Raw genomic sequence first — 22,606 nt, 5'->3', positions numbered from 1 at the left:
TGTATAAATCATTTCAAATTCTTTATGTTAAACAAATCAGATGGCACCATTTTTTTTTATTCACCATTTATTTACAAATAACCAGGGGCACACTCCAACACAGACATCATTTACAAATAACCAGGGGCACACTCCAACACAGACATCATTTACAAATAACCAGGGGCACACTCCAACACAGACATCATTTACAAATAACCAGGGGCACACTCCAACACAGACATCATTTACAAACGAAGACTGTGTTTAGTTAGTTCGCTAGATCAAAAGGCAATAGGGATGACCAGGGATGTTCTCTTGATAATTGCGTGAACTGGACCAGCTGTCATGCTAGCCATTCAAAATGCAACGAGTACTTTTGAGTTAAAGGAAAAAAAAGTACATTATTTTCTTTAGGAATGTAGTGAAGTAAAAGTAGTCAAAAATATAAATAGTAAAGTACAGATACCCCCCAAAACTATTTAACTAGTACTTTAAAGTATTTCTACTTAAGTACTTTACATCACTGCTCTTTGCTAAGATGCCGTTTATTGTTTTATGAAAACATTCAAATAGAAACAAAATCACAGCAAGGCCTTTCCTGCAGTCAAATGAACAAATTGCCCTCATGGGTGGCATGTTATTCATATTTTTCTTTCCTTTTACACATAAAATCCAGTGTGGCTTTGTCAAAGTTTTATTTTATTTTAAAATTGTACCTTTATTTAACTAGGCAGTTAAGAACAGATTCTTATTTGCAATGACAGCCTAGGAACAGTGGGTTAACTGCCTGTTCAGGGGCAGAACGACAGATTTGTACCTTGTCAGCTCGGGGGTTTGAACTTGCAACCTTCCGGTTACTAGTCCAACACTCTAACCACTAGGCTACCCTGCCGCCCCGTTATATTTCAGTCTTCTATGATGCATGTCTGACATGGCACAGGTGTCTTTTTATTTTAAAGCCCATAACCATGTGTGAGGTGTATACTTCTGTTTCAAAGTAGATTTGTTTAAGACTACCAAGAATCACTCTTTGACCCTGATTTTGCCTACTGCTGTAAAAGTTAAATTGTTAACCAGAAATAAGACATTGAGATAAAAACACCTTCAGTAACCGATAGGTTGCTAGATCAAATCCCCGAGCAGACAAGGTAAAAATATGTTGTTCTGCCCCTGAACAAGGCAGTTAACACACTGTTCCCGGTAGGCCGTCATTGTAAATAAGAATTTGTTCTTAACTGACTTAGTTAAAATAAATGATAGATAAATGTAATATATATTACATTTAACACAAACACCATTTCCCTCCAGTGGTACCAAACTACACAACGTAGAAAAAGAGGCATAGCATTTATAGGATGTTTTACAGTACACTGCAGCTGCTCTTCAAGCCAAACTCAGTTTCAAGTCTCTATGATGTGTAATTGTCTCATTTCATTGATCACTTTATTACATAATTATTTCAGCTCAAAAAACATGTAAAAGATATAAAACAATCAAGTAGTATTTCAAAACAGGAAAGAACGCAGAGGTTGTTGTTGCATAAGATTGTGAATGGTTCCGGGTGTCATATTTTTACAACGGGCACTTAAAAACCTAGCAAGAACAGGTTGACATCCAGGTACACTTCTCCTACAGGTAGTGTGTACACAGGTAATAGGTCATAAAGGCACTGTGAGAACATTGCTATGGTGGGTTGCTGGGTGTGACCAAATTCCACCCTGGAACATTGACAGGATAATATGGTGGTAATAGACATACAGTGGGGCAAAAAAGTATTTAGTCAGCCACCAATTGTGCAAGTTCTCCCACTTAAAAAGATGAGGCCTGTAATTTTCATCAAACTTCAACTATGACAGACAAAATGAGAAAAAAAATTCTCCAGAAATTCACATTGTAGGATTTTTAAATATTTTTTTGGCAAATTATGGTGGAAAATAAGTATTTGGTCACCTACAAAGAAGCAAGATTTCTGGCTCTCACAGACCTGTAACATCTTCTTTAGAGGCTCCTCTGTCCTCCACTCGTTACCTGTATTAATGGCACCTGTTTGAACTTGTTATCAGTATAAAAGACACCTGTCCACAACCTCAAACAGTCACACTTCAAACTCCACTATGGCCAAGACCAAAGAGCTGTCAAAGGACACCAGAAACAAAATTGTAGACCTGCACCAGGCTGGGAAGACTGAATCTGCAATAGGTAAGCAGCTTGGTTTGAAGAAATCAACTGTGGGAGCAATTATTAGGAAATGGAAGACATACAAGACCACTGATAATCTCCCTCGACCTTGGGCTCCACGGCAAGATCTCACCCCGTGGGGTCAAAATGATCACAAGAACGGTGAGCAAAAATCCCAGAACCACACGGTGGACCTAGTGAATGACCTGCAGAGAGCTGGGACCAAAGTAACAAAGCCTACCATCAGTAACACACTACGCCGCCAGGGACTCAAATCCTGCAGTGCCAGACGTGTCCCCTTGCTTAAGCCAGTACATGTCCAGGCCCGTCGGAAGTTTGCTAGAGAGCATTTGGATGATCAAGAAGAAGATTGGGAGAATCTTTTTGGTAAAAACTCAACTCGTCGTGTTTGGAGGACAAAGAATTCTGAGTTGCATCCAAAGAACACCATACCTACTGTGAAGCATGGGGGTGGAAACATCATGCTTTGGGGCTGTTTTTCTGCATAGGGACAAGGATGACTGATCCGTGTAAAGGAAAGAATGAATGGGGCCATGTATTGTGAGATTTTGAGTGAAAACCTCCTTCCATCAGCAAGGGCATTGAAGATGAAACATGGCTGGGTCTTTCAGCATGACAATGAGCCCAAACACACCGCCCGGGCAACGAAGGAGTGGCTTCGTAAGAAGCATTTCAAGGTCCTAGAGTGGCCTAGCCAGTCTCCAGATCTCAACCCCATAGAAAATCTTTGGAGGGAGTTGAAAGTCCGTGTTGCCCAGCAACAGCCCCAAAACATCACTGCTCTAGAGGAGATCTGCATGGAGGAATGGGCCAAAATACCAGCAACAGTGTGTGAAAACCTTGAAGAATTATAGAAAACATTTTACCTCTGTCATTGCCAACAAAGGGTATATAAAGTAGAGAAACTTTTGTTATTGACCAAATACTTATTTTCCACAATAATTTGCAAATAAATTCATATGAAAATCCTACAATGTGATTTTCTGGATTTTTTTTCTCGCATTTTGTCTGTCATAGTTGAAGTGTACCTATGATGAAAATTACAGGCCTCATCTTTTTAAGTGGGAGAACTTGCACAATTGGTGGCTGACAATACTTTTTTTGTCCCACTGTACACAGAAGAGGGTGTAAGTCTGATTAACCAAAATACCATTTGTAAATATTGTGCACAACCCTGTACTCCTTATGTTTTCCTACATGGTCACAGGCATAACAAATAGATTGGATGAACTCTTGACTCAGTTGAATTAGATGTTGCTGAGCAAATAAGTTTCTACGCCACAGAAAGTAGCGCAGATATGCCTCATCATCCTTGTCCAACTTCAGGAGGAATTCAGCCAGGGCTTTTGCATTGGGAAAATCATTAACATGGATGAAGGAATCTCCCGGGACAAAGTCCTCATAGTTCTGTCTCGGTGGGCCCAATACTACTGGCACTGTTCCTGCTGCAAGTGGTCCGTTAAGCTTCTCAGTGATGTAGTCTCTGTGGACTGAGTTCTCAAAGGAGAGGTAGAACTTACAGCTGGAGAGTGTTGAGTAGTAGTCCTCATATCTCAAGAATCTTGCAAAGGCTTTTCCATAGACATCCACCTTAATATGTTTGACAAGTTCTCTGTAATAGTTATCCCTTACTGCTGTTCCAGTTGCAGGGTTATTGTTACTCACAATCCAGCAAACTAATTTATCCTTCTTGGGCAGCACAAAGTCCCCACCCTGGCCTTTCCTTGCAGTTAAGCGCCAACGTACAGGGATGTCTGCATCTTCCCTATAACTCAAGGTCAAGTTGAAAAGGTTCTCTAGACCAGGTATTCTAATTGTGTTTGTAGGCGATTCCACATGATACCAGATCCACTTCTGGAATGGTGGTCGAGGTGATGGAGGCAAGTTGGATAAATCATGTTTGATGGATTTGTGAAAGATGAGCACCCCGTCTGCCTTGTTGTACAGAGACCGGTCATCTGTCAGTTGGCAGCCATCAATGTTGAAGAAAGTGGTGCAATCGCTAAAATCAAACCTGCGGTTTTCAGGCCAGAACCACAACAGCATGATGGGCTTGTCTGGCTCTGGCTGCTTCTTAGACAAGGAGCTGTTCTCAGGTGGCTTTGCGTAATGACGTGGCAAAGCAGGTTGGGGAGGGCAGATCTGAGATGGAGCTGATTGATAGTACATTACAAACAGCGTCAGAAATCCTCCTATACCAAGGATCCCCACCAAGATGATACGCAAAGGTCCTGTAAGGAATGTACTAGGCAGCATTTTGGCTCCTGTAAAGAGCAAAAGAAAAACATTATTCACACAAAGAAATGCAACTAAATGAAGAATTTTGTTTAACTGTTATTAAACAGCTTGTGTGTACACACAAAGTAAAAGAAAATAAACTGGTGCAGATTAAAAACACATATATTTGCCCTCATCCTGTGCCCGAAAGACAACTCTCTCTCATAAAAGAGATAAAGAGCTAATACCCAGGAGCGGCAGGCAGCCTAGCGGTTAGAGGCAATCCTAGACGAATTCCGTGTCTGACGGTTCAAATCTGGCAGTAAGTGAGCTGGCAACCGGAGGGTTGCTGGTATCAAATCCTAGATGCCATTGCCTGCTGTTGTGCCCTTAAGCAAGGCACTTAACCCCCCACAGCAACAGCTCCCCAGGCACCCAGTGTGGCAGCCCCCCCACACCTCTCCAAAACACAAACATAAATATTTTGTAGGGGTTGGGTTAAAAGCGGAGGTCAAATTTCAGTTGGACCTTGTGTGCAATTGACCAATAAAGTGATCTTAATATTGACCCCCCCCCCCTCAAAAAAAAACTTCAGTCAAATTCTGATTGGAAATAGAAACGTCTACCTGGCTACCTCAATATTGTGTTAAAGTTCATTTCAGCACAACCTATTTTTGATAATGGTGGGTGAGGTATATTTTATCTCATACCCTTATGCGTTTACCAATCTAGGCCTAGTTTTAAGTCACATTGATATTTTCTTTTGCTAAAATGATTCTAGAATATAGGCTAAAGAGCTCGCTGTAGCTCTTAAATGATCTATGGCTATTCCATTTTTTTTAAACATTTTTTACACAATACAATTTTCCCATCAAGAGAATAAATGTTGTGTAGCCTATTATGCATTTGAGTGTTTGTATTATACTGTATGTTTGCCATGTGTTATGTATTTTCTCATACTATTGTGTATGCAATGTTTGAGTATGTAAAATTGTGCATAATTCAGTGTGTGTAAACTTTGACCAAAAACAAGTAAAGCCGAAGTCACTCGTTCCCTCTTTTGCTATTGATATTTTCTATGTGACCTAAAAATAGGTCATTTCGCAATTGCTCAAATCATTGTAGCCTTATGAAAGGCAGGAATTGAGCATCAATGAGGCCTACAGAATCTACAATTAAAACAATTAACCATGAAGTAGCAAGTGAAGCGACGTTGTCATAGATCTAATATGTTGACCTGTAGATTATTGGTTAGGCTACTGTGAAATGTGTGCACTTTTAGATAATAGTAGCCTATAGCTGGCCTCATAAATACAAATATTGAAACAACTGATGTAGCCTAATGGCTTAATACTAGGTAGGTCTATCGATTGAACATACATGAAAGATGTCAATATTTAGCCTAATAATCTAACTAGCTATCATGCAATTCATACATCTTGGTTTTAATTTTTTTTTTTTTTTAAATGCATCCTTGCTTCGCTTGTTTATAACATTGCAAACTTTTTAGGCTTTATATTCAACAATGAAGTTTGAGGTCAGAGACAGATTAACATCTTCATTCTATGTTTAGCAGAGGTGTGTGTGTGTGTGTGTGTGTGTGTAAAGTGACACAGGAGGGCAAACGGTGGTATAAGACACGTACACCTCGATCCCACCGACAGTGTTGTTTCGCAAAATGGTTGGCAGATATCTGGATATTTGTGCAACAAAAAGTTCAACATTCACCTTCTGATACCACTTCTGTCAAGCATACACTTAAGGCATATGTTCGATAAAGCTAATGTATGCACCACACAGAACGCACTGCAACTGCCTCTGCAAGGCAATGCTGCAAGGCAAAAGCAGCGTTCCATTGGAAATTAATGTACTTCTGGTGGACCAAAATTACATTTTCACTGTCTGTGTAATTGAGACATTAGCTGTTCTAATAGTGGTCTGAGGCAGGAGTTAGATGATGAGCGATTTCATGTGCAACGTTTAAAAAAAGGCTGTTTTGGGAAATGGCTCGGGAATTTAAAGATGCTCTTACGAAGGTTCTAAAGATGAACTTAGCCTTAAGATGTTTTTGGGAAACCAGGCCCTGGTCTGCGTTCAGTAAAAACAGAAACTGTGATTTACTGAATGACCAGTTGTGTTCAAAATGCACCGCTGCCCTTTAAATATGTCACTCATTGATTAAAGCCACACCCACCAAACATTACAGAGGAGTATAAGAGCCAAGTGAATAATGGCAATATTGAGCATAGTGGCAATATATATTTTTTGAGATGAAAGTAAACATTTTTATAAGAAAGTCTCAGTTATACAGCATTTCAATATTAATGTAGGGGATATGGTTAAGGGAATGTCTCCCTGGCTCCCCATTGCTGTGCGTGCCACCATTGAAATGCCCGAGTTAGATAACTTGGTGAAACTATACTTTAGAATTGGCTTTAGTAGGGAAATCCTTGATCTTTTAGCACATAATATTATAAGCATTAGGACCTGGAAAATATTGCCACAGATTGTTTTCAGAAGGACACTGTGGTCACATACTTTTGGTCATGTAGTGTATGTGGACACCTGCCCGTCAAACATCTCATTCCAAAATCATGGGCATTAATATGGAGTTGGTCCCCCCTTTGCTGCTATAACAGCCTCCACTCTTCTGGGAAGGTTTTCCACTAGATGTTGGAACATTGTTGCGGGTACTTGCTTCCATTCAGCCACAAGAGCATTAATGAGGTCAGACGATTAGGTCTGGTTTGCAGTCTGCGTTCCAATTCATCCCAATGGTGTTCAATGGGCTTAAGGGCAGTGCTCAGTGCAGGGCAGTCAAGTTCTTTCACACCAATCTCGACAAACCATTTCTGTATGGGCCTCAATTTATGCAGGGGGGCATTGTCATCTTGAGACAGGAAAGGGTATTTCCCAAACTGTTGCCAAAGTTAGAAGCACAGAATCATCTCAAATGTCATTGTATGCTGTAGCGTAAAGAGATGTCCCATCACTGGAACTAAGGGGCCTAGCCCAAAACATGAAAAACAGCCCCAGATCATTACTGCTCCACCAAACTTTAAAATTGGCACTATGCATCCAGATGCGTCCGTCAGACTGGCCGATGGTGAAGCTTGAGTTATCACTCAGAATGCATTTCCACTGCTCCAGAGTCCAATGGCGGTGAGCTTTACAATGCTTGGCATTGCTTCAAGATGGCCTTAGTGATTTATGGAGGTTTGAAAAAAAAAGTCAAGGCCATCAGTCCCTGTACCTAAGAAAGCAAAGGTAATTGAAACAAATTACTATCACCCTGTAGAACTCACATCTCATCATAAAGTGCTTTGAGAGACTAGTCAAGGATCATATCACCTCTACCTTACCTGCCACCCTAGACCCACTTCAATTTGCTTACCGCCCCAATAGATCCAGACATGATGCAAACGCCACCACACTGCCCTGTCCCATCTGGACAAGAGGCATACCTATATAAGATAAACACTTATTGACTATAGCTCAGCATTCCACACCATAGTACCCTCCAAGCTCGAGGCCCTGGTCCTGAATCCCACCCTGTGCAACTGGGTCCTGGACTTCCTGACGGTCACCCCCAGGTGGTGAAGGTAGGAAACACTGGGGCCCCACAAGGGTGCGTGCTCAGCCCCCTCTTGTACTCCCTGTTCACCCATGTCTGCATGGCCATGCACGTCTCCAACTCAAATCATCAAGTTCAGACGACACTACAGTGGTAGGCTTGATTACCAACAACGATGAGACCGCCTACAGGGAGGAGGTGAGGGCTCTGGGAGTGTGGTGTCAGGGAAATAACCTCTAACTTCAACAAAACTAAGGAGATGATTGTGGACATCAGGAAACAGCAGAGGGAGCACCCCCCTATCCACATCGATGGGACCGCAATGGAGAAGGTGGAAAGCTTCAAGTTCCACAGTGTACACATCACTAACAAACTGAAATGGTCTACCCATACAGACAGTGTGGTGAAGGCGCAACAGCGCTTCTTCAACCTCAGGAGGCTAAAGAAATTTGGCCTAAAACCCTCCATTTTTTACAGAAGCACAATTGAGAGCATCCTGTCGGGCTGTATCACCGCCTGGTACGGCAACTGCACCGCCCACAAAGCTCTCCAGAGGGTGGAGCGGTCTGCCCAACGCATTACCGGGGACAAACTTTCCACCCTCCTGGACACCTACAGCACCCAAAGCCATAGGAAGGCCAAAAAGATGAAGGACAACCACCATCTGAGCCACTGCCTGTTCACCCCGCTATCATCCAGAAGGCGAGGTCAGTACAGGCGCATCAAAGCTGGGACCGAGAGACTGAAAAATAGCTTCCATCTCAAGGCCATCAGACTGCTAAAGAGCCATCACTAGCACATCAAAGGCATCTGCCTATTGACATAGATTAGGAATCACACTGGCCACTTTTAGAAATGGTTCACTAGCCACTTTAAAAAGATTCCTTATCTAGCATTACTCATCTCATACAGTTGAAGTCAGAAGTTTACATACACCTTAGTCAAATACATTTAAACTCAGTTTCACAATTCCTGACATTTAATCCTAGTAATTCCCTGTCTTAGGTTAGTTAGGATCACCACTTTATTTTAAGAATGTGACATGTCAGAATAATAGTAGAGAGAATGATTTATTTCAGCTTTTATTTCTTTCATCACATTCCCAGTGGGTCGGAGGTTTCCATACACAATTAATATTTGGTAGCATTGCCTTTAAAATTGTTTCACTTGGGTCAAACGTTTTGGGTAGCCTTCCACAAGCTTGCCACAATAAGTTGGGTGAATTTTGGCCCATTCCTCCTGACAGAGAAGGTGTAACAGAGTCAGGTTTGTAGGCCCCCTTGCTCGCACACGCTTTTTCAGTTCTGCCCACAAGTTCTATAGGATTGAGGTCAGGGCTTTGTGATGGCCACTCCAATACCTTAACTTTGTTGTCCTTAAGCCATTTTGCCACAACTTTGGAAGTATGCTTGGGGTCATTGTCCATTTGGAAGACCCATTTGCGACCAAGCTTTAACTTCCTGACTGATGTCTTGAGATGTTGCTTCAATAAATCCACATAATATTCTTGCCTCAGGATGCAATCTATTTTGTGAAGTTCACCAGTTCCTCCTGCAGAAAAGCCCCCCCACAACACGATGCTGCCACCCCCGTGCTTCACGGTTGGGATGCTGCAAGCCTCCCCCTTTTTCCTCCAAACATAACGATGGTCATTATGGTCAAAGAGTTCATTTTTGTTTCATCAGACTAGAGGACATTCCTCCAAAAAATACGATATTTGTCCCCATGTGCAGTTGCAAACTGTAGTCTGGCTTTTTATGGCGGTTTTGGAGCAGTGGCTTCTTCCTTGCTGAGTGGCCTTTCAGGTTATGTCGATATAGGACTCGTTTTACTGTGGATATAGATACTTTTGTACCCATTTCCTCCAGCATCTTCACAAGGTCCTTTGCTGTTGATCTGGGATTGATTTGCACTTTTTGCACCAAAGTACCTTCATCTCTAGGAGACAGAATGAATGCGTCTCGTTCCTGAGCGGTACGACGGCTACGTGGTCCCATGGTGTTTATACTTGCGTACTATTGTTTGTGCAGATGAACGTGGTACCTTCAGGCATTTTGAAATTGCTCCCAAGGATGAACCAGACTTGGAGGTCTACAATTTGTTTTCTGAGGTCTTGGCTGATTTCATTTGATTTTCCCATGATGTCAAGCAAAGCGGCACAGAGTTTGAAGGTAGGCCTTGGAATAAATCCACAGGTACACCTCCAGTTGACTCAAATGATGTCAATTAGCCTATCAGAAGCTTCTAAAACCATGACATCATTCTCTGGAATGTTCCAAGCTCTTTCAAGGCAGTCAACTTAGTGTATGTAAACTTCTGACCCACCTGAATTGTGATACAATGAATTATAAGTGAAATAATCTGTCTGTAAACAATTTTTGGAAAAATTACTTGTGTCATGCACAACATAGATGTCCTAAACGACTTGCCAAAACTAGTTTGTTGACAAGACATTTGTGGAGTGGTTGAAAAACGAGTTAATGACTCCAACCTAAGTGTATGTAAACTGCACTCCACACTATCTTAGTCACTTTAATTGTTGTAAAATGTCATCACCCATTTCATATGTATATACTGTACTCTATACTATGCCACTATCTTAGTCCAATGCCGCTCTGACACACACACACATATTTCTGTGTATTAGTTGTGAAACGGTTCGATATTTCTGCACTGTCGGAGCTAGAAGCACAAGCATTTCGTAACACCCACAATAACATCTGCTAAACACATGTATGTGAGCAATAAAACTTGATTTGACATAGTGATTTTAGGCTTGTGTGCAGCTGCTCAGCCATGGAAACCCATTTCATGAAGCTCATGTTCTGACGTTGCTTTCAGAGGCCGTTTGGAACTCGGTATTGAGTGTTGTAAGCAATAACAGACGATTTTTACGTGCTACAGCACCCGGCGGTCCTGTTCTCTGAGCTTGTGTGGTCTACCACTTCGCGGCTGAGCAGTTATTGCACCTAGACGTTTCCACTTCACAATAACAGCACTTACAGTTGAGCGGGGCAGCTCTAGCAGTGCAGAAATTTGACGAACTGACCTGTTGGAAAGGTGGCATCCTATGACGGTGCCACGTTGAAAGTCACTGAGCTCTTCAGTAAGGCCATTCTACTGCCAATGTTTGTCTATGGAGATTGCATGGCGGTGTGCTCGATTTTATACACCGGTCAGCAATGGGTGTGGCTGAAATAGCCAAATCCACTAATTGGAAGTGGTGTCCACATACTTTTCTATATAGTGTAGGTAGAGATAGCAGGTTGTGTGTGGGTAGTAAAAAGTAGGGTCAAAAACAAACAAATGACCTAATGCTGGTTCAAACAGGCTTCATTGCGTACCTACGCTTACCAATGGAATGAGTTAATAACTCCCATGCCAAATTTCCCACTGACAATTTCAGATTATAGGCATACACTAAACGGCAATGGTGGGTTATGAGCACCAAAAAAACGAAATTAAAAAAATTGGCGCTGGTCACCAAATACGAAGAGAAGTGTGGTCGAGTTCCTGTCATCGAGTTCCTGTCATCGAGTTCCTGTCATCGAGTTCCTGTCATCGAGTTCCTGTCATCGAGTTCCTGTCATCGAGTTCCTGTCATCGAGTTCCTGTCATCGAGTTCCTGTCATCTGCTACAACGTTCTGCTGCGTAGCCTAGGCAAACACCTTGCAAATAAATGTGTGCATAATGGCAACTATTATCAACTTTATCCATGGTGCTTTACTAACAGTATTATTTCCCCCTTACGACTAAGGTCTAGTTGGCTATGTGAGCACGCCCAATAAAACAAATTATCTTGGGATCCTGGAGACCAGAGTATGCCCCATTTCAAGCTGCTCTCCAAATTAGCTCCAACACCGCTATTTTGCAGCCCATTATAAATCTATAGCGGCACACTAGATTACCCACTAATTGTACATTAGTGGGTAAGTGAAAGTAAATTACAGGCCCATCCAACGGCTGTCGGAAAAATGAACAATGAAGCAGGGGTTTTAGCAAGAGTCTGTGGGAGGAGAGGCAACTCAAGTAATAAGCATATGAGACTACTTCATTGGAAGTGTAGCCTACATAAAACACCATGCCATTATGACATATAGGCTGCTGGCCTAGCTGTTACTCTAAAATATACTATGCAGTGTTGGCATACCCAGGGGATTGAGAATAACATTGTAGCGAATTCGAAGGGCACCATGTCTGCAGGCAACTCCACGCCTCTTCGCAGTCTGACAATGCACAACAGCCGTTAGAATGGTGTTGCTTTGGGGATACCGTGTGTGTGTGTGACGCCTGTTTGACACACATACCTCCCGCAATCGCCAAAATATAACAGCCATAGGACAACTTTGGTTGAATGTTTTAAAGGACCAGTCGCCGAAACTGAAGAGATATAGCTAGCTAACGACCCCCTTTTCCACAGAAAAAAACTGAGACAGAGGCTTGCTAGCTACGATAACTAGCTAGCTGGGATTTTCTAAAAGGAATCTGCCTCCCGAAAAAAAAGCTTCTCCCAAGTGGGTGTAACCTACTCCCATTGCCTGCTGCACTGCTTTTTGGATTCCACCTGACAATGTGTTGACCGTCTGCCCTGTCTCCCCTTGTCTGGTACAGGTACCCCCGAGCTTTTGCTCGCCTCCAGCACACACGCACTGTTGGGGCGAGTGACGCTTTGAACTTACAATGGCCCCAAGTCGTTATATATTTTTTCTTGTGCTTTATGCTATTTGCCTCATGACTCCAGTGTGCTTTGTGACTATAAAGGTGCTCGTTTACCCAACCGTGGGGCAGACTGTTTGTTCCCACACTCGGGACCCCGACTATTGGTTACATGGACTCTTGGCCTACCATCCTATTTTAACCACCTCTCACCGGCTTTGTATTCATGTTACCTGATTAAATTGCTGTACAATATGATCTTGTTGCCATCTGATGCACATTCAAATGTCAAATAAACACTGCAGAGCTCTCCCTGTCCTCTGCCGTGCCCTGATTGTATTACTGCTGATTATATCTGGAAATGTGCATGTACACCCTGGCCCATCTACTGTTGCTAGTCCCAATTCTGCTCTGATTTCGGCTTCACTGATTTCTGCTCTCGTAAAAGCCTGGGTTTTCTGCACGTTAACACTAGAAGCTTATTACCTAAAATGGATCAATTGAAAGTGTGGGTTCACAGCTCCAATCCAGAGGTGTTGTTCATTACTGAGATGTGGTTAAGGAAGTGTGTTTTGAATACTGATGTTAACCTTTCTGGTTTTAACTGCTTTTGGAAAGACAGATCTTCCAAAAGGTGGTGGAGTGGCAATCTTTACCAAGCAACACCTTCAGTGCTCAGTTGTCTCCTCCAAGTCTGTCCCCAAACAATTTAATTTGCTGGTTTTAAGCAATACATTTCAAATAGCTCTTTGTTGACTGTTGCTGGGTGCTATCGTCTTCCATCAGCACCAGCCTGTACCCTTCCTGCCCTATGCTCTCTCCTGGCCATTTACACGAAGTCTGAATTTGTCCTGCTAGGTGACCTAAACTGGGACATCCCTAAATCTTTCTCAGATTATTACCAACCCGACTCCGTATGATTCCAAACACCCAGAAAAGGCTACTCTTTGATGTTATCCTCACAAATAATCCTGATAGGTCATTACAGAAAACACCAGACTGATACCTTAGTGACTACTATTTTACAGCCTGTGTTCGGGATGGCTGCTCAGTGAAACGACCTGTCCCGATTTGTCATAGACATTTACTAAAAACATTAATGAGCAAGCCTTCCTTCATGACCTGGCCTCTAAAATGGTATAGAATCAGCTTGATCCCCTCTGTCGAAGATGCTTGGACCTTCTTTTTTGATATTTTCAGTGGTATGTTAAACAAGTCCCCATAAAGAAAATGAGAATTAAATACAGGTTCATCCCCTGGTTTGGCTGTGATCTGTCAGAGTTACTCCACTTCAAGAATTCCATTTGGCGAAAGGCTCGGCACACGCATAAATCAGGCTGACTGGCTCACGTTCAGGCGAATTAAAAAAGTGCACTTTTTAGTTAGTTACTTTAAGGAGCAGTTCTCCAAGAAGTTCTAGAGGTTAAAGACCTGGAGAATAAACCCTCCTCCTCAAAGCTGCCCATGTCCCTTAATGATGTGGTTGTTACTGACAAAGAGCACATACCCGAGCTCTTTAAATCACTACTTCATTAACTCAACCATGCCTCCTTGCCTGTCCAACATTTCCTCATCTCCCACCCCTTCGAATGCAACTAGCCCCGATGCTCCTCCCTCTTTTTCCCCTACAAAGTTTCTCCCTGCAGGCAGTCACTGAGTTCGAGGTGCTAAAGGAGCTCCTTAAACTTGACCCCCAAAAAACATCTGGGTCAGATGGTTTAGACCCTTTCTTCTTTAAGGTTGCAGCCCCTATCATCGCTAAGCTTGTCTCTCCTTTCTGGCGAGGTTTCCATTGCTTGGAAGGCAGCCACGGTGCATCCTTTATTTGAAGGGGGATATCAAGCTGATCCTAACTGTCATTGGCCAATTTCAAATTTTCCCTGTTTATCAAAAGTGTTGAAAAACTTGTCAATAATCAACTGACTAACTTTCTTGTCTATAGTATTCTCTCTGGTATGCAATCTGGTTTCTGCTCAGGTTATGGATGTGTCACTGCAACTTTAAAATGTTCTCAATGATGTCACCATTGCCCTGGATTCTAAGCAATATTGTGCTGTTATTTATACTGACTTGGACAAAACATTTGATACGGTAGACCATTCCATTCTTGTGGGCCGGCTAAGGAGTATTGGTGTACAAGGGGTCTTTGGCCTGGTTTGTTAACTACCTCTCTCAGAGTGCAGTATATAAAGTCAGAACATCTGCCGTCTCAGCCACTGCTGGTCACAAAGGGAGTATCCCAAGGCTCGATCCTAGGCCCCACACTCTCCTCAATTTACATCAACAACATAGTTCTGGCAGTAGGAAGCGCTCTCATCCATTCATATGCAAATGCTAGTCTTATACCCCTCGCCGGATTGTGATAAACGCTCTACAACAACGCTTTCGTAGTGTCCAACAAGCTTTCTCTGCCCTTTACCTTTTGTTTTGGAGGTATTCAGACCAAGGTAATGTGGTTTGGTAAGAAGAATGCCCTTCCGCCCACTGGTGTGATTACTACCTGAGGATTTAGACCTGGAGGTAGTCACCTCATACAAGTACCTGGGAGTTCAGCTACATGGTACACTGTTTTTCTCAGCACATATAAAACCTGCAGGCTAAAGTTAAATCTAGACTTGGTTTCCTCTATCGTAATCACACTTCTTTCACCCCAGCTAAACCTGATACAGATGACCATCATACCCATGCTAGATTACAGACGTAATTTATAGATCAGCACGAAAGGGTGCTCTCGAGCGGCTAGATGTTCTTTACCATTCGGCCATCAGATTTGCCACCAATGCTCCTTATAGGACACATCACTGCACTCTATACTCTTCTGTAAACTGGTCATCCTCTGTATACCTGTCGCAAGACCCACTGGTTGATGCTTATTTATAAAAACACTCACCCCTATCTGAGAAACCTACTGCAACCCTCATCCTCCACATACAACACCTGTTTTGACAGTCACGTTCTGTTAAAGGTCTCCAAAGCACACACATCCCTGGGTCGCTCCTCTTTCCAGTTCACTGCAGCTAACGACTGGAACGAGCCGCAAAAAAAGCTTAAACTGGACAGTTTTATCTCAATCTCTTCATTCAAAGACTCAATCATGGACACTCTTATTGACAGTTGTGGCTGCTTCGCATGAAGTATTGTTGTCTCTACCTGTTTGCCCTTTATGCTGTTGCCTGTGCCCAATAATGTTTGCACCATGTTGTGTTGCTACCATGTTGTGCTGCTGCCATGTTGTGCTGCTGCCATGCTATGTTGTCATCTTAGGTCTCTCTATGTAGTGTTGTGGTGTCTCTTGTCGTGATGTGTGTTTTGTCCTATATTTAAAAAATAATATTAATCCCAGCCCGTCCCCACAGGGGGCCTTATGCCTTTTGGTAGGCTGTCATGATAATAATTTGTTCTTAACTGACATGCCTAGTTAAATAAAGGTTAAATCAAATCATCAGATTTCAAATGCGATTTGTGGCAAAATTGGGAAGTGGAATAATAAAATAAGTGTGGATAATAACAGTAGTGTTCTTTCTGACAAGCACAGTAAATTACCCTATATTAGCCCATTGTTAATGAGAATAGTTCCGCTGTTAAGACTAAATTAAGTAAATAGATAAGTCTCCTATAGACAAGATTTCAAATCTGCCCCTACCCCCTAACCAAATTATTATTATATTAATTGTCCCCCCCCTCCTAGAATCAAGCTTACACTTTTCAGTTCACAATTATTTTAATAGTTACAAATCAGATCACCCTACCAAACTTCCCTGCTAAAACATACTGTAGGTCTGTCAGCTGCCTTTTCGTTGTTGCTTCCTAAATGCCAATCACCAAACGAGGGGACTAATGCAAGTGTGGATTAAATCAACTTTAGTACATGCTGTCAAATGTCTGCAATAATAGGGACGGGAGTAACAGCACTAATTGTGTTAACATTGTACATAAAACAGCACTACCGTGCTCCTCTTTTTGAAAAGTTTTATAAACTCAGCGGAGAACATTCTCTCGCTCCATTCAGCTCCACTAATCTTGAGGGGCGTTTCTTTAAAACATGCATTCAATCCCCTTACATAACTAGACCAATGTGCCGCAATGACAGTGATGTTAAATAAATTGAGCACAGTTGAAAAGTTAATGCTCTGACTATAGAATGGACTAATTCAAAAAATAAAAGCACTACTTTTCAAACGAGGTAAAGACAGTTTCAGGTTGGCTAGACAACAGATATTCACGCTTTCAAATCTTAATAGCCCTCAAACCACTTGTGCCACAGACTCCAAATAAGTGTCATGATGTTGGAAAAATTGCACACATTGCACAGGACTTATTTTCACGATTTGGACATGAATTCCCTTTCCAAAGATAATAAACATGTGGAGAAGTGAACAGCATTTGGTATTCCTAGTTGAAATAGGGAGCGTAACCAAAGTACAATTTTAGGGCAGATATTCGAATTTCAATAGCTCCTTGGTCATGTGACCTACTGACCTCAAACAAGGTTCAGAATGTACACTCGCATTGCACACCCTTTAGTTTGTCCATTTTCATCTCACATGGTTTTACATGAATTTTTCAAACTTTCTAATTTCAATAGCTCCTTGGTCATGTGACCTACTGACCTCAAAACTACTTTCAGAATGTCCACGGACTGGCAGAGACGGGCGCAGTGAGGTGTCCAATGCAGAAACGCAACCGTTCCCGGAGAAGCTGGCGGGAGCCCCGGGGAGAGTTCTCTTTTCTTTGTGAAGGGCAGGGCGCCCTGGAATGGGTTCGCCCGAGAGAGTCACTCCTTCGCCACCATGGAAGTTTGTTGTGTGGCCAATCTCGTGGTCTCGCGAGCGGCTGTGTGCGGGGGTTTGTCAGGGTGGTGTCTGTCAGCAGACCGGTTGGGGGGGTTCGGCGGTTGGCGGCGACTCTGGATACGTGCCCTGCCCCTTCTCGTGGATCTCCCCAGCTACGGCACATGCCGGCCCCGTTCACGCGGCGCATAGCAGCTGACTTAGAACTGTTGCGGACCAGGGGAATCCGACTGTTTAATTAAAACAAAGCATTGAAGACCCAAGGTGGGTGTTGACGCAATGTGATATCTGCCCAGTGCTCTAAATGTCAAAGTGAAGAAATTCAATGAAGCGCGGGTAAACGGCAGGAGTAACTATGACTTTTAAGGAGTCCTTAGCCCAGGACATTGGGTGTCTATGCTTCCCAAAATAATGTGAAGGCAAATACGGCGACCCGAAACCATACATTGTGTCACCTGCTTGCAGGTAGCCCTAACATAACAAACTGGAGCAAAAGGTGTCTTCAGGTCGAACGAAACCCTGGTCCGACAGAGTGACTACCTCAGATAGGTTAAGACAGGGGAGGTAAGGGAAGACGTGAAAGTCAGATCCATAACTTCGGGATAAATAGTACCGTAGCCCTTGGAGGGCTCTTCCAACCCCTACTCTGTCACTTGTTTGAGGGAGTCTCTCCAACGGCTAGGATACATACTGTCTCTAGCATGTTAGTACAGGGGGTAAAGGGAGATAATGAGGTAGCCCTCTAGCAGTTCTCTTCCAATCTCTCCCTCTATGTCACCTGTTTTCAGGTGTCGCTAACGATGCAAACCAAACAGGAGTTCGCTGCAAATGATGACAGCTATTGATTGTTTACAGAAGGTGGCAGTCGGTCCTGGAATACAGGGCTTTCGGTCAAACATGAAAATGTGAGGGCGACTCCACCAGACTCAATGATTTTCTGCTCTTGTAAACTAATCCTGACCTTGACAGGAAGCCAATCTGATAATGGCTCGAACGCATCCCTGGCTTTGGCTGGGGGGTTAAAGTCCTGGGAGACGGCTGTGTACTATGTGGTGAAACGTTTTAACACGCGCACCCCCCGTATACTGGGGCGGCAGGTAGCCTAGTGGTTAGAGAGTTGGGCCAGTAACCGAAAGGTTTCTAGATTGAATCCCCAAGCTGACAAGGTCAAAATCTGTCGTTCTGCCCCTGAACAAGGCAGTTAACCCACTGTTCCTAGGCCATCATTGTAAATAAGAATGTGTTCTTAACTGACTTGCCTAGTTAAATAAAAGGTTAAATAAAAACTTAGCTAACTCTAAACCGAAGGTTTGAATCGAAAGCTGGCTTTGGCTGGACCCGCTAACAGTGGAGCACTAAATGGAGATGGAATCTGCCTAGCGGTTATGGACACTGCCAGGTCTCAGGTTCGCCGGGGTGCGCGACTCTACACATTCTATGTGGAGCTCTCCTCCACGCTCCTTGGAGCATGTAGTGGAGATGACATGTGCCTTACCATTAGCTGACACTACCAGGCCTAGGCCTGCCTGTGTGGGACACCACACATTGTATTTGTGGAGGTCTCCTCTACGCTCACTAGACTCGAGGCGGAGACTAAACCCATTGGCCCCGCAGTGATAGGGCAATGCATGGATCTGGCTCATGCCCTACGAAGTGAAGAGAGGCATCTCCAGCTTGTCTGGGGAGGAAGTCCTACATCTGATGTGGGTAGTACCATCAACGCCCATTGATTTTCTGTGGACCCATAAAATGGACGGAAGCAGCCTAGGATCACTTGATGAAATTCAAAGGAGCGTACCCAACTGTAGTAATCCTGCTCAGTACGAGGAAAAACAACAGGTTCAGACATTTGGTGTATGTGCTTGGCTGAGGAGCCAATAGTGCGAAGCTAATATCTGTGGGATTATGACTGAACGCCTCTAAGTCAGAATCCCCCCCTAAACGTAATGATACCTTAGCGGCACGGATCTTCGGTTGGCCCAGGACAGCCTGCCTCTTTTGGCAGATGAGTAGAGCCGTCCGTGACGGAGTTGGGGTGCGGCCGGGTGAGTTGCTGCCCTTCTCCTGATGCGCACCGCATGTTTGTGGGGAACCTGGTGCTAAATCACTCGTAGACGACCCAATTCTGGGTTAAGGTTTCGTACGTAGCAGAGCAGCTCACTCGCTGCGATCTATTGAAAGTCAGCCCTCGATCCAAGCTTTTGTCAGGGACGGAAGGCGCCTTCCTCCACCATCCTCCTTTACTTACCAGGTGCACGCAGAAGGGCCAGAGACCGAGTGTGAGGGGGCACAGGCAGGTGGGTAGAAGGCATAAAACATTGACATTGGGCTCTGGATAGGTAGGGGGCTAGATGGTGGTCACCCATCCACCCGGACCCATCCTCTGGTGGGACTGTGAGTCAGATTGGGAAGTCAGCTGTGGAAGTCAAAGGGTCCCCAGGTGCACGAGGAGGCCTCCCCCAAGGCGGGGGACACTCAGAGTCCGAGCAGGGGCGGCCGGACTCGGGGGGCTGGGAGCAGCACTCAGGCTGTGGAGGTTGGAGTAGGGACTTTGTCTCTGAGCGTAAAAAAGTAGGTGGGTCACTAGGTGCACAGAGCCTGTTTCACGGGGTTCCTGACAGCGGGACTATACACGTTTTAGTAATTCCAGATAGTAAGCTATACTTTAAGGCCAAAGGAGAGGGGTGTTGACCAGGTAGGTGTGGAGGCCTGTAGTTCCAGGGAGTAAGCTCTCAGGCCCAGGGAGAGGGCAGGCAGGCGGGCAGGGAGTGTAGGCCTAGAGGCCAGGAGACAGAGGTCACCAATCCCCGCCCTCCTCTATATTCCTTACATGTTGTGGCTAGTCAAATACTCTATAGAACAAACTTCAAGTCAGGACAGTCAAACAAAATTAATAATTAATGTATGCATGTTATTTTTTATTTAACCTTTATTTAACCAGGCAAGTCAATTAAGAACAAATTCTTATTTTCAATGACGGCCTAGGAACAGTGGGTTAACTGCCTGTTCAGGGGCAGAACGACAGATTTGTACCTTGTCAGCTCGGGGGTTTGAACTTGCAACCTTCCAGTTACTAGTCCAACGCTCTAACCACTAGGCTACCTGCTACTACCTTTGGATACCATCAAACAGAACCATTATAGCATGAAGAGGATATACCCCAGGGTAGCCTTGTTATATTAAACAGAGGGAGTAAAATGTAGGCAAGCAATAAACATTTCAGAACTATTAGACTATACCGGGAAACCGAAAACTGCAGACATTAGTGCCTCCCCATCAATAATGAAACGCAGACGTGATCCTTGACAGCTGCCTTGAAGGACACACATAAAAAAAATGCTTTCTGCTACTAAGATCAGTGGTATGCAGGCTAAACTGAAGAGCAAAAATCTCAACTAGCAAGCAAGTCGCAACAATGAAGAATTGTGTGTGTGTGTGTGTGGGGGGGGGGGCTAACACCCGTGCCAATATAGACTCAACAGCGGCTTCTCGGGCATTATCACTTAAATTATCGAAAGGCGGAAATCAATTTAACTGCGCATTCGCAGTATGGATAAATCTAGCGGACTAAAACTCCGCTAGGAAAACCTAGTGTGATGATCTGTTGCATAAGTTGCCTTTACACAGGAAGCACAATTCTGATCTTTGCCCCTAGCCTAATTATTTTAACAATTAAAGCTGCCTGTCTAAACGCAGCCTAAGGAATCCGTTTTTACAAAAAAGCAGGCATCCTTCTAAATAGTAGCCTAAAGTATGACTAGTAAGCTTGGGGGACCGATTTCACAAAAAAAAACATTTTAGGGCTAAGTTCATAGTTAGAACCTTCGTATGAGGTTCATTACATCTCCGAGCTATTTTCCAAAGCCATCGTTTTTAACGTTGCATTTAACATTCGTAATATAGGGCCTGTCCCAGACCACTCGTAGAACAGCTAAATGCATAGTTAATGCTTTTTTTACCCTCCCGTGTCACTTTATACACAGACCTCCGCTAAACATATAATCACATGGTTTATCCGTCTTCTCTGTGACCGCTGATAATTTAGGAAGTTGACGACAAAAAGTAGCACGTCTTTGCAATTGATACAAACAAGCGACGCATACAAATATGCTAAAAATGAAATCCGAGAGAACAATAAAAATAAACACTGAACTATAGGCCTATTTCAATCATATTGAAATATATTTCGTGGTCAATCAATTGAGTTCTATTTTGTTAGTTGTCTCAATACATTTCAGGATGTGTAGCCTAACAAATGCACAATGTGCCAAAATCGGTGATTTAGTGCATTTTCATTGGCAAACGGAATAAGCCCCTCTATTTGCAGCCGTTGATGGCCTATTAATATATAGCAGCTGATTAGTTGTCAGTATTGTGAAGGAATTATAGAGTTAAGAAAATATTTACATTGAGAAAGCGGATACGAGTGCTCTTCTTGAGATCCTATCACTATTGACACATGCTCTAACCACGCACCTAGCGACCGTTCTTTCTACGTGGTGTTTTGAGAAACGCATGTTAGGCCTACATCTTCGGCTGCTGTAGGAAAGCTGCATCGTTAAAACACTCGTAAACCTAAATTATATCGCTATCGGGAAACTGTGCACAGCACACGATGTAGTTTGAGTGAGTAGTAGACCATACATTTCGGACACAGCCTCAGACATATAAAAGTAAATCCTGTCAAATATACAAGTACATTTTCATGTATTATTTTACTTGACCATTCAAAACGGAACTCAACAAGGCACCAATAAGTGAAAGCCTGTAAGACAAAAAGATAATGCCTCACCGGTCAACAGGTTGTTCTTGTCACGCAGTATTCAGAGCTTCTCGTCAAGTCATTCATACATACGCCCGATGAGAACTATGTAGCTGTGAGATGTTTCTTTGGTAGGCCTACTCATCAGTTCAATAAAGCGATAGGAAACCGCGAGAAGCTGTTTCACAAGATCCTCCAACTACACTGGGTGTGAGCAGGGGGAAAAAAAACAACTTCTGGACACCCTTATAGTTGGAAAATATAGCATTATTGTCAAGGTGAAATAGAGGTTTGCCTCAGCGGGGAGGGGCAAGACAGATCGCGTTACTTCCTTCTAAGCCACGCCAATAAACGGTAAAGAAAAACATCCTCCATCGGGTTTCTTTGGAAAGTGGTGATGCTAGAAGTTCTACTTCATACATTTC

At 43.4% G+C, this 22,606-nt stretch overlaps 1 protein-coding gene across 1 annotated transcript; it reads right to left on the bottom strand.

The window, feature by feature from the left end:
• Positions 1 to 3,201: 3,201 nt before the first annotated feature.
• Positions 3,202 to 22,557, bottom strand: LOC109866434 (alpha-(1,3)-fucosyltransferase 9-like). Its single transcript, XM_031800076.1, has 2 exons — positions 22,212 to 22,557; positions 3,202 to 4,445 (listed from the first exon to the last, which is right to left on the bottom strand). The coding sequence occupies exon 2, from the start codon at positions 4,435 to 4,437 to the stop codon at positions 3,319 to 3,321; it is 1,119 nt and encodes a 372-aa protein (XP_031655936.1). The 5' UTR covers positions 4,438 to 4,445; positions 22,212 to 22,557; the 3' UTR covers positions 3,202 to 3,318.
• Between the last annotated feature and the right edge of the window lie 49 nt (positions 22,558 to 22,606).

This window comes from Oncorhynchus kisutch, linkage group LG21, assembly GCF_002021735.2.
Source record: "Oncorhynchus kisutch isolate 150728-3 linkage group LG21, Okis_V2, whole genome shotgun sequence".
NCBI lineage: Eukaryota > Metazoa > Chordata > Actinopteri > Salmoniformes > Salmonidae > Oncorhynchus > Oncorhynchus kisutch.
The sequence above is the reverse complement of the archived record's forward strand: the minus strand, read 5'-3'. Positions and strand labels throughout refer to the sequence as shown.